At 48.4% G+C, this 12,897-nt stretch overlaps 1 protein-coding gene across 1 annotated transcript in view; it reads left to right on the top strand.

Moving 5' to 3' along the window:
* The window catches only part of KANK4 (KN motif and ankyrin repeat domains 4), a 66,655-nt gene extending 58,063 nt beyond the window's left edge, over positions 1 to 8,592 (top strand). Inside the window, exons 9-10 of the mRNA XM_027584413.2 lie at positions 1,295 to 1,495; positions 6,677 to 8,592. Of these exons, the coding sequence (XP_027440214.1) occupies positions 1,295 to 1,495; positions 6,677 to 6,781 (306 nt within the window). The 3' untranslated portion in view covers positions 6,782 to 8,592. The remainder of the gene's footprint in view (positions 1 to 1,294; positions 1,496 to 6,676) is intronic.
* The last annotated feature ends 4,305 nt before the right edge of the window (positions 8,593 to 12,897 follow it).

Below are 12,897 nucleotides of genomic sequence, written 5' to 3'. Positions count from 1 at the left end.
AGTGAGAGAGACAAGCCTGACCTCCCTGGAACCCAGGATAACCATGAGGGCAAAATATAATCAAGTTGTGTAAGAGGACCATGGACATAAAGGAAAATCTGTGAGAAATAATGCCCAATTTGTAATCAGAAAAATCACTACTGGCGTGCCTGGGTGGCTCAGTCGTTAAGTATCTGTCTTCCGCGCAGGACATGACCCCAGGGTCCTGGGACCGAGCCCCGCACTGCACTCCCTGCTCCGCGGGGAGCCTGTGTCTCCCTCTCCCGCTCCCCCTGCTTGTGTTCCCTCTCTCGCTGTGTCTCTCTCTCCGTCAAATAAATAAATAAAATCTTAAAAAAGAAAAAAGAAAGAAAGAAAAATTGCTACCACACATTGTTATATTTACATCCTTTATTTCACTTGATTCCCACAAAAGCCCTGCAAGGTACATGGGACAGGTCATTATTATATTAATTTTTAAGAAAAGAAAAAAAACCAGGATTCAGGGAGTATGAGGGATGGGGGCCAGGGTCATGCACTAAGAAACAGAAGAACCAGGGCTTGGGCTCACTTTCTGACTCTGAGCCATTGCCATGTGCGCTAATGATTACAGGGATGTCACAAAGGGTCAATGGCGGGGCACCTGGCTGGCTCAGTCCGAAGAGAATGCGACTTCTGATCTCGGGTTCGTGAGTTCGAGCCCCAAGTGGGGTGTTGACATTACTTAAATAAATAAAAAACTTAAAGAAAATTGTCTGTGACTATGGATTAGAAATGACCACAGGACCATGCAGGCAGAGATCCTGTCAAGACAGAGAGGGCTCTGGGTATCACTGAACTGAAAATACCAGGGGTGTTCTGAGCAGACAAAGCCTTCCTGGAGGAAGTTAGGCTGGGGCAGGCCATAGGAAGCCATGGTGGCGAGGCATTCAACCCTTCCTTCACCCCGTCGTTCCACGTTTACCAGCATGTACTCAGTGCCAGGCACTGGGGGGACAGAGATGAAATGAAAAAGACTTAGTCCCTGCCATCAGAAATTTCACAGTCCACGAGAGAGAGAGATTGACAGGTTGCAATACCAAGTGGTAAGTTCTGTGTTACGATCCCGTACCTGAGGGGTTCATAGAGGGCTTCAGAGAGGATGTGGCATTTGACCAGTGTTTGGGAAAAGCAGAAGTTTGCCAGGCGGAGAACGATGGGTCCAATCCCAGCGGCAGGAGATTCAGACCAATGGTCATTTTCTGGCAAAGTCTTGCCCAAGTGTCCCCGGGCTGGAGAGGGGATCCTCACCACACCCCTGTGCTCTGTGTGGCAGGGGGGCCAGACTGCGCTGATGCTGGGAGTCAGCCACGACCGGGAAGACATGGTCCAGGCGCTGCTGAGCTGCGAGGCAGATGTGAACCTGCAGGACCACGAGGGATCCTCGGCCCTCATGCTGGCCTGTCACCATGGCAATGCCGACATGGTGCGCCTGCTCCTGGCACACCCCGCCTGCAACAGCACCCTGACCGACAAGGTGAGACTTCCAGGCAATTAACAAGTAGGTGTTTCACTTCCCTTCCTGAAAAACGCCTGGCCAGCCGGCAGAATTCCAGGGACCACGTGACCCTGGGATCATGACCTGAGCCAAAGGCAGACGCTTAATCGACTGAGCCACCCAGGCACCCCTGGACACATGCTTCTTAAATAAGCGTCTCTGTCAGTTGATGGTAATGACAGTAAGGATGGTGGCCAGCATGGACCCAGTACTTGCTCAGCTCTGGGCACTGCACGAAGCACAGACTGCAGACCTTGTCATTAAAACCCCACAACAGCTTTATGAGGTTGTCTCTGTGGATGCCATCCATGTGCTCATAAGGAAACAGAATCACCTCGTGGTTATGTAACAAACATACCACCCCCCCCCCCCCCCCATCACACAGCTGGTGCAGGCTAGCTCCATCGAGTTCCTCAGAGTACTCTCAGGAGCCAGACCCTTTCCATGCATTAGCTCACTAATCCTCTCGATAATCTAGTGATGTAGGACACTTCCATCCCCATTTTTACTGATAAGGAAACAAGAGACCTAGAGAGTTTATGTAGCTGTCCTCAGGTCACAAGCTGTGGGTTCTCGGAGCAAGGATGCAAGCCCAGGTTTGACTTCAGTGGCACTATAATGTAATGCTTTAAACACACTTCCCTGTACTTTCTTAACATCCACAGTTTGCAGGGGAAAACAGCCTGGAGAAGGGAAGAGTCCCCTCCCTGCCCAAGGGGAGACCCTCTCACCGGGCCATATCTGAACCACCCGAGATTGTTCCATCACTGATTCAAGCTGCTGGGTCCCTCACATCATACCCGGGCAGCACGCACCCTGGTCCAGCAGTCTTCAGTGCCCCTGAACCCCAACTCCGCCCAAAGCCATTTCTGAGATAGAGAGCACAGACCCTCTGGAAATGCATGTGGGAACAGTGGTGGGTTGCTGGAAAAAAGAGCCTCCTGTTGCAAACATTATACAGTCAGACAAAGGATCTGTGTTCATGAACTCCCTGCAGGGTTGCCCTGGGGCAGAAAGAGGCAGCCCCCCCCCCCCCCCCCCGCCCTTTCTGGAACAGGCCCAGGGTCCTCCTAGGGGGGACTATTGCCCCAGGGAAGCCTGAAAGGGCAGGCCTGCGGGACAGGGGGCATGTCCCTGGTCAGCTGGGATACTCAGGCGGTGAGTGTGAGAGCATCTTCTGGACACCTCTGTCCACATCTGTCACAGGTTAAGAGATAGGTCAGTGACTGCTTTCTGGAGGTGGAGGAAAAGCGCAGTAAGGGCTCTCTTGTAAGCTGGACAAATCGAGTGATTGCTAGAAGCATGGGCTCTAGACACTCGTAAGTTTGAAACTGGGTTTAGTAACTGTGACTTCAGGCAGGTCATCTAACCACTCTTAGCCTCTGCAAATGGGGAGAGTCATAGAGTGTACCTAAATATGGTAATATTTGTAAAACACGTATTTGACATCGAGCAGATGTTCAGTTGCTGGTAACAGTTATTGTCATGAATAGGTGAGCAGAGACAGCTAATCAGAAGCAACCAGCACAAGAAAGAGTAGGGGCTTTGGTGTTTGCAGGCAGCGTCTGGAGGGCCTAGGAGGATGAAGGTCTGGAATTAGGGGAGCAAGTCAGACAAGAATAGCCACCAAAGGGAGAAATGGCTCTCACTGAGGGGTGATTCTGCTCTCCAGGGGAGATTCAACAATGTCTGGAAGACATTTTATTTGCTGTATTGGGGGAGGAGGGGAGGCAGGGGATGCTGCTAAACATCCTAACGATAAAGAACTACAGATCATCTGGCCCAATACATCAGTAGCTGTGGAACTCTGGCATGGGTGAGTGCTGAAGTCCAAGCAGGATTGGACCACTGTCCCGGTCAGTGCTGGATCAGGAAGAGCCTGACCAGGGTTGAGGACCAGGGCGGGGCCAGAATCCTGGGAGGGAGGAACGGGACAGCTACCCAGACGGTGGCCAAAGTCCATCGTAGTGGAAGGTGAGAGGGTTAGGGGATGCTCGGCGAGCACAGGGGTGCCCAGGAAGTGCTAGCAGCAGGCCCACAGAGGGTTCTAGACCCTACTGATGGCCCACTCACCTGCTGCCTGCTTGGCTGAGGGCTGACTCAGGATTCACACCCCAATTTCCCAAAGTTAACTTGCGTGAGACATTTCAGAGGGACCAGGGAACTGCCGACGGAGGCCCTACTGAGCACCAAGCCCTATTATTCCAGCTTTACCCTGAAGGGTGGGGTCCGGCCCTTACTGTGGCCACCCAGTCGTTTCAATGTGCACCTTCCCTATGGGGACTTAGATGCAGGTTTGGATGACTTGATAATTTCCTTGGAAAACTGAGCAAGAATTCCGTACTGAACTAGGTTTCTCTAATCCTACCAATATTTACAGGTTGATATAAATGTGGAACCCCCAGAACAGCCAGTAAGGCCTTTCTCTATGTTTGGAAGGTAATTTGAGAAATCAGTTACCCAGCCTCTTGGGGGCTGCCCCAGGAATGAGGAAGAGGAGGTGGTGGGCACAGTGCTCTGGGCTCTGAGGCTCACACTTTGAAGGGCTTGTTTCAGCAATGCCTCTAAAGTACCCATCAAACTGAAAACTTCCTAAGGCAGAGACTATGCCTTGCTCCTTTTTGCCTGATACATAGTAGGTTCTTGTCATATTGAAAGACAGCACCACTACTACACACAGATCCGCGCGCGTGCGCACACACACACCCCCACACACAGGTGTGCTGGCTGCCTGAGCCCCTCCCATCTCTTCAGTCTTCAGTGTTCCCAGCCGGGACTGGCCAGGTGGGGTTCCCACTGGAACCACGCACTGTCACCTTGTTCCCAGGACTCTGGCAAGGGCATTTAAGGGATACACCCTCCCCAGGTGGTCTCTCTGGCCACACTTTCTGAGCTGAATGGGGTCCCCCACTCTCCAGGTCTGCAGGTGAGAAGCCCACAGATGCAGGCTGTCACCTCCCGATGGCCCTGCTCAAAGATGCATGTGTCCCCTAGGACTGGCCCATGGCTCTTTCCCATAATCATAGTAATCACACCATCTCCGCCTCATAGAGCCTCAGGGTTGGCAAAGCACAGCGATGGAAACCAGAGTACAGGGGGACAGGCCTGCCAAAACCCAAGCCTCTCTCTTCCATCGAAACTCTGCAGGCTGCTTTTAGAAGACTCCTCTGCTTAAGGTCTTTGCTTGATTCCAGCCTAGGAGAGTACTCCTTACCAGCTCCTTTGCTCAGGTTCATCATCAGCTTGAAATGAATACCTCTTTGTTATCATCCAGCATTCCTTCTGTCAACAGTGCTCACTGGGTGCCGACCACAGGGCAGGCACTGGGCCAGGTGCTGGGATGTTCTTGCTGGGCTGGCAACCACAGGCGAGATCTCGCGTCTGACCTCATGGAGACCGAAATTTATCAAACAGCTCCACAGATACCAACTTAAAAATGGTGGTGAAAGGAAGGTACAGAGAGTCATGAGGCATTTTCAGGAAAAGAAACTCTTATGTTTGATGAAGCCCATGCACATCCTTCGGGGTCCTACTGAAACACCACTTCCTTCCTCTGCTCCCTGAACCCCAACACACACACACACACACACACACACACACACACACACACACACACACACACACACACACACACACACACATACACACACAGCACCATCCTCTCCCCTGAGCTCACTCGGTTTCTCTTCTGGTATGTCTGGCTCTGTGCCATGCATTATAGTGATTGACAAGTGTGTGGAGCCCTGAGGGCAGCTGGACTCCATCCTCATGAGACTGAAGAGCTCTAAGCTGTGTGTGAACACCCCCCAACTGCTTCCGTGGATTCTCACATTTCAGGAAGTAATTCCACTCATATACAATAGGGCAGCAATCCAACGGGGTCTTGGGTGCCCCCCAACATATTAAATCCATGAGTAGTTATGAAGCAGAATATAAAAATATTCACACTCCCTGGGCTACATAAGGGTCGTATCGGGTTTTGCCTCCAAATGAGTTACCAAAGAAGTGGTTTTGAAGCTGCGGGATTTCAGAATTCTAGAATGGGACTGAAGAGACCATGGCTGCCATCACAGAGCTCAGCGTCTGCTGCATTGAGTCAGCCTTCCCCCTCACTCCTTTTTTTTTTAAAAAGGTTTTATTATTTATTTACTTGACAGAGAGAGAGAGAGAGAGAGAGAGAGAACATGAGCAGGGGGAGCAGTAGAGGGAGAGGGAAAAGCAGACTCCTCACTGAGCAGGGAGCCCAATGCGGGGCTCGATCCCAGGACCCTGAGATCATGACCTCAGCCAAAGGTAGATGCTTACCCAACTGAGCCACCCAGGTGCCCCTCCCCATCACTCTTTGTAGAGAATGGCCTGTGTTGTTGGACAAGAGCCCCTCTGAACACCTCTTCTTTAGACAGTGGGCCTGGCATCTCCCTGCACAACAGCAGTAATGTAAAAAGCACCGTGGCATCCTGCATCAGGTGTAAAAATGTGCATGTGCTTCTATGCTGTAGACCCACTTCTCAGAGTTGGTCCTTAGGAAATAACTAGAAAGGGGGAAATGCTTTCTGCACTAAATCTGTGATGCTGCAGACCTGGAAACAACCTAAGTCTCCAATAGAAGAGAAAGAGTTCAGTAAGTTATGGAATATTACACAGCCAATAAGAAAAAATTATATGTTATGAAGACTGTGCAAGAACAAGGAAAAATCTTCTAGTATGCCATGATACGTTAAAAATAAAAGCAGGTTCAAAACTGATATGTACTATCACTCCTCTTTAAAAACCAACAACAAATTTGCACAAGAGAAAAGACTAGAGGGAAATACACCAAAATGCTAACTTTCATGAAGGTCTCGGTAATGGAAAAATGGAAGAGTTATTTTTTTCCTCTGTTTTCCAGTTTAAAAAAAAGTATTAAAAACCATGTGGGAAAAACCAACCAATCATGTGACACTTACTTCCATCACACAGATTTCCCAGAAGTGACTGCTGTTTCCTTGGAAGGCGACCCATTTTTCATGATCCTCATGCCATTCCAATCTCCCCCTCTCCTAGGGTCTCTGGATGCTTGGAATAGACTTTGATGCCCCATGCCTACTTCCAACTCACCCTTCTCTAGGGCAGGAGGCAGACAGGATAAAATCTGTTTCTCTTTTTCTCTCTTCCCTGCAGGCTGGCCGAACAGCTCTGTCCATCGTTCTGAAATCACCCGCCCATGTGGAAATTGCAGGGCTTCTGCGGGCCCACGCAGAGCAGGGCAGGTCCCTGGGGCCCTAGGGGCTAAGGAAGAACTGGCAGCTGGAAACAAAAGGCTCCTTCTCTGGACTCCTTAGCCCGTGGAGAGGGCATGGGTCACAGCCAGAGGGCCACCATTCAAGAGAAGAAACTATGTCAAATATGCACATACATTCCTGTTACATAATTCTGCTCATTAGAACGCTTTGTAGTTTTTGCCTTAGGTCAAGCCCCAAAACTACGCAGGCTGCAGAGCAGGGTATAAGGTACAGGGTGCATCCGTGTTGTCTAAAAAAATCCCAAATATCTTCAGCCTTGAATTCCTCATGACTCTATTCTTTGTAGCACTGTGTAGAAAGCACATAGGCAGGAGCACATTAGCCAAGCAATACTTTTTACATGGAATTTTAAAGTGCACCATCCTTTTTGTTTTGTAATCAGGTATATGAATATGTCCCATTGAATATGCATGTCTGGAGAGGATTGGGCGGGGGTGGGGGGGGGGGGGGGGTGGGGGGAGGTGGATTTAAGCAGCCACCCTGGCAATCATTCTCTAGAGGACCCTCAGAATCACCACATAGACAGCTGAAACTGAACAAACCACATACTTTAAGTGGGTTTGTTTAGCTTGGGTTGACAGAGAAATCCTAAATTTGGGCAAAGTAGGAAGAGCCTATGGGTGTCAATACCAGATATACAGTCTTTACCATTTCTGAGTCATTAAGTGGCTCCAATTTGTGCCAGGGAAATTGGAATTAATTAGGAAATCCAATCGAGTAAAGCACACCACGTGTATTTAGGCAGAGTCCAGTTACATCAGCTATTCTTAATCTATGAAAGAAACAAGTGGGAGTGAGCATCCTCCTGGGGAAAGGTTGTTGTCATCCAGAAGCCACCACCCATATCCATGGCCTCAGGGGAATCCTGGCTCCTTTCCCCACAGAGCCCTTGTGTGAACTCTGTGCCCCCAAGAGGCTTGGAGGTTTCTGAGGCTCCTGGTTGCAGAACCTGTCAACCTGGGCTGTGGCAGGAGTGTGGGAGCTGGGCTGGGCAGGGCCCCCTCGGCTGACTGCTTTCTCTGCCGGACAGTTCTTTCTTAAAACTTCCATAATCCCAGGGGTCCACATGTGCATGGCTTCTATTCAGTAACTCACACAAGGTTACCTATTAATTTGTTCTTAAAGTCTCTTATGCAAAAAAATCCTCCTTATATAAAAAGAAAGACATCAAAGTTTGGTGAGCCTTGCACTGGAAACTCAAAAGCTTGAGTTCTCATTTTGACTTATATGCCAATTTGCTTGGTGCCCCTTGGGTGAGTCACAAAATCTCCATGGGCCCTGGTTTCATCATCTCTAAGAAAGGAAATCATTATACAACCTACCTCCTAGGGGTGTTGTACAAGGAACAGCTGAACGGAAGTTTTGGAATCCAATTTGTAACCCATAAGGACTGTCTACAGAAATGGCGCAGTGAACTTCTGTACGCAGCTGGGATTCATGAGAGACTCAAAGTCCCAGAGCAGGACACTGACATGTGACAGTGTTGCTCAGAGGTAGAGAGAATGGAGCGAATAATGAGCTAAAAATAGTTTAAGTGGGTTTATTTTGACCTCAAAGCACACTTGAAGAGCAAAAACCCACCTTAAAAAATATTCTAGCCCAGTGCTTCTCAAATTTTGATATGCATACAATCACCTGTAGATCTCGTTAGAATGCAGTAGGTCTGAGGGGAAGGGACCTGAGATTCTACATTTCTAACCAGTTCTCAGGGGATGCTGAATCTCCTGGGCCACAACACACTTGGAGTAGCAAGGCTCTGGCCTGGCCTGACTGTTTATATATTAAAACGCTGCCTCTCAATCTTTTGTCTCAAAGTTGTTTCTTTGCATTTCTGTAGTGGGTTCTTGGAATTTGCATTGTGGGTCTTATTTGTATCAAAGTTCTGCAGACAGCAGTAGGGGGTCTGTGTCCTATGTTGCCAGTTTAGAGTCTATTTTTGTATCTCATGTTAGGATGGCCACTTTCATTTGGGTCACATTATCTTTTAATGATCTTGAGTCCAGCTATCAAAAACAGCTTATTTTTTTTTAAGATTTTATTTTCTTATTTGACAGAGAGAGAGACAGTGAGAGAGGAAACACAAGCAGGGGGAGCGGGAGAGGAAGAAGCAGGCTTCCCGCGGAGCGGGGAGCCCGACGCGGGGCTCGATCCCAGGACCCCGGGAACATGACCTGAGCCGAAGGCAGATGCTTAACGACTGAGCCACCCAGGCGCCCCTCAAAAACAGCTCATTTACCAGAGAAGACAAACTGGTTTGCCTAGGGTTTGAGGCCACGGAGTCACTATCAAAAGGCTTTGTCCATCGTTTCTCAGATTTTTAGTACGTTTCTTTTCATCTTGACTTTGGAATGTGAACACAGGATCTCCCTCCTTATAACTATTCCACTCCGTTGGAATGTCTGAGCCCAGAACACGGTGAGACTGAACAAGCATAGCCTGTCACCCTGTCATTGTCTCTCCAGTGTTCATTCAACAAACATGTACTGACACCAGCCAGGTGCCTGACACTGTTCCTTGTGCTGGCTTTTATTTATGTATTTACTTATTTTAGTCACTTCAACTTTATCACTTTTTTAAGATTTTATTTATTTATTTGAGAGAGGGGTGGTGGGGAGAAGGAGCAGAGGGAGAACGACAAGTAGACTGCATGTTGAGCGCAGAGCCCAACACGGGGCTCGACCCCCGGACCCCAAAATCATGACCTGAGCCGAAACCAGAATCAGATGCTTAACGGACTGAGCCACCCAGGCGCCTCTCAACTTTAATATGTTTCTGTTACTGAAGTATGACTGACATACAATGTTATGTTAGTTTCAGGCATACAGTGTATTAATTCTATACATTACTTGATGTTCACCATAGTAAGTGTAGTCACCATTTGTTACCATATGACATTATTACAATATTATGAACCATATTCCCTATGCTGTAATTTCCATCTCCCTGACTTACTTATTTTATCACTGTAAGTTTATACCTCTTAATTCCCTTCATCTGATTTGCCCATCCCTTCTTTTTTTTTTTTTTTTTAAGATTTTATTTATTTATTTGACGGAGAGAGACACAGGGAGAGAGGGAACACGCAGGGAGCCCGATGCGGGGCTCGATCCCAGGACCCTGGGATCATGACCTGAGCCAAAGGCAGATGCTTAACGACTGGGCCACCCAGGCGCCCCTTGCCCATCCCTTCTTTTTTTTTTTTTTTTATTAAAAGTTTTTCTTTTTTTTTTAAAAGATTTTTTATTTATTTATTCATGAAAGACAGAGAGAGAGAGAGAGAGAGAGAGAGGCAGAGGGAGAAGCAGGCTCCCAAGGAGCAGGGAGCCCGATGCGGGACTCGATCCCAGGACCCTGGGATCATGACCTGAGTTGAAGGCAGACGCTTAACCATCTGAGCCACCCAGGCGCCCTTGCCCATCCCTTCTTAACATCACTCATCGTCAGGGAAATGCAAGTCAAAGCCACAATGAGATACCAACTCACACCAACCAGCATGGTTAGTATCAAAAAGACAAGTGTTGACAAGGATGAGGAGAAGAGCGAACGCTCTGGCTCTGTTGGCAGGAATGTAAATCAGTGCAGCCACTCTGGAAAAAATTAAAAATAGAAATACTATATGATCCAGTTATTCCACTACTGGGTATTTGCCCAAAGAAAACGAAAACATTGTTTCAAAAAGATACACTGGCAGTGGCTTTAGTCGCCCCTTAGAAAAACCGTGTCTAAGGTTACCATGTTCCCAAACCCAGGCTTACCAAAACGTTAAGCCAAGGCTCCACTGATTAATACATTTGTCAAGTGCCTGACAGCACAGCCGCCAAGCAACATAAATCAGGCTTGCTGGGGACAGATATGAAGCTTAGGCTTGGAAAGAGGCCCACAGATATCTTAGCTTCCCTCACTGCCTTCGTGGGGTGTACAAACTGTTTTTGGAAGATAGGACACTGTGCCAATAGTAAGGAATGAGACCAGGCAATATAATTCATTCCACAAATATTTCTATTTTTCTTTCCTTTTTTTTTTTTTTATTTTAGTGGGGGAAGGGCAGAGGGACACACACAGAGAGAGAATCTTAAGCAGGCTCCAGGCACAGCACAGAGCCTGACTCGGGGCTTGATCTCAAAACGTTGAGATCACAACCTGAGCTGAAATCAAGAGTCGGACGCTTAACTGACGGGGCCACCCAGGCACCCCTTCCACAAATATTTCTAGAGTGCCCACTGTGCGCAGGCACTGGGCTCACATTAGAGATATCGTGCCTCAGGCTTCCACTTGGCCATCTACTTAGGAAAACGGAACAGTGAGAAGGAAGCCCAGAATGCTACAGGGGTACTGATAAGGGCTACCAGAGCTGGTCTTGGGAATCCAAGGAAGGCTTCCTAAAGGAAGAGGTATCTGAACTGAAAATTTAAAGATTAGTGGATGTTTGCCAAAAAAGGAAGAGAAGGGAGAGGTAAGGAGAGGCAAGAGTGTGCCAGGTAGAAAGCAGGATTGCCAAGGCTGAACGATGGGACAGCAGGCATTTGGGGACCTTCACTCAGTTCAGTAGGACTTCCGTGTAGAGTCTGAGTGAGATGCTGGGATCAAAGGGTGGATTCGGAAGAGATGAGACTGACTATCCATGAGGACAGATGATAAAGAGCCTAAAGAGTCTTTGTTCCAAAGGCAATGGCAAGCTGTTGAAAAACAGACTGACAACCAAGAAACTGTCAACCCTCATCAAACACAGATTTCTCAGGGACCTGCTGTCATCCAAGTACTGTGTTTGGGGCTGGGGACATACTGGTGGGCAAGTTAGACACAGAACTCAGTTTTGCAGGAAAGAAAGACAAACCCATCATTCTGGTGCAAGATGATGTGTGTTGAAACTGGGAAAGTATGAGGTGCTATGGAGACACGTGGGTGGGCCCCCCAGCCTAGTCTGAGGGTGGGAAGGGGGTCCAAGAAGGCTCCCTGGAGTAGTGAAGCTATCTGAAGGATGGGGAGGTATAGCCATGCCAAGAGGAGCTGAGGAAGAAGCATGCAGAAAGCCTCAAGGCAAGAGAGAACATGGATTTGGAGCATTAAAAGATCTTCAGTGTTCCTGGAGTAGAGAAAAACAAAAAACAAAAAAACAAAGAATAGCAAGAGGAGGCCAGAGAAAAAGCCACCATAACAAATTTGAACTTGAAGGAACTAGGGAAGCGGGACATGCCACTCAGATCTACATTCTAGAAACAGCACTTCACTTTGGGGGCACGGGTGACAACTGTTCAGCAAGCACCTGTGGCCTACCTATTGTAGGTGCTAGGCTCCAGAGTTAGTGGTTTGGTAGCGGAGATGGACACAGGCTGACAACTGTGCTGTAGGATGAGCGTCTGAATCGTGCTGTGGAGACCACCGCTGTCCGAGCGAGTCAGGGAAGCCTTGCGGAGGACGGGGCTTTTCTGCTAAGCCATACAGGGGTGTAGGAGTTTGCCCGGGCACACTGGACAGAACAGCAGCCGTAAAGGTGTGGCGTAGAAAGAGAATGGCCTGTCTGCGCAGTGGAGCGAAATCTAGAATCACTTCAGTTTGGGTCACCTTGTGGAGGTGCCCACACAGGAGGAGACTTGAGAAGGTCTGTAGACACATCTCACTTGTATGTTTGAGATTAGATATTTCGACTTGAGCCTGTTAGCTTGAGGGGGAATCCCAGACTCCTTTGAGAATCTGAAGGTCTCTTCAGAAAAATGCACACATGTGCAAAATGTGCATGTCAGTTCAGGGATTCAGAAATTGGCAGTTAAAATCTCTGCTACAAGCAGTAGGGAGCAGAGTGATCAGATTTGCACTCAAGAATGATCCCGGGGCAGGGCTGGAGAGAGACTGGAGGCTAGATCAGTTAGATGGTTCTCGGTAGACACTGGGTATGAAGCTGTGAAGGCCCAGTCCATGATGGCATCAGTGGGGAGAAAGAATCAGGCCCTATGGGAAAGGCATCAGGAGTGGGGATGGGCCAGGATGTCATGACCAACTGGATAGTGGACAGGGGTCAAAAATGAATGACAGGAAAATGGTGGTGCCATTGTCCAATATTCACTCTTCCCTTCCTCCTTAGTAATAAATCTTCAGCCTGTA

Source organism: Zalophus californianus, chromosome 4, assembly GCF_009762305.2.
Source record: "Zalophus californianus isolate mZalCal1 chromosome 4, mZalCal1.pri.v2, whole genome shotgun sequence".
Lineage (NCBI taxonomy): Eukaryota > Metazoa > Chordata > Mammalia > Carnivora > Otariidae > Zalophus > Zalophus californianus.
Note: the sequence above shows the minus strand (reverse complement) of the source record. Positions and strands in the feature narration are given on the sequence as shown.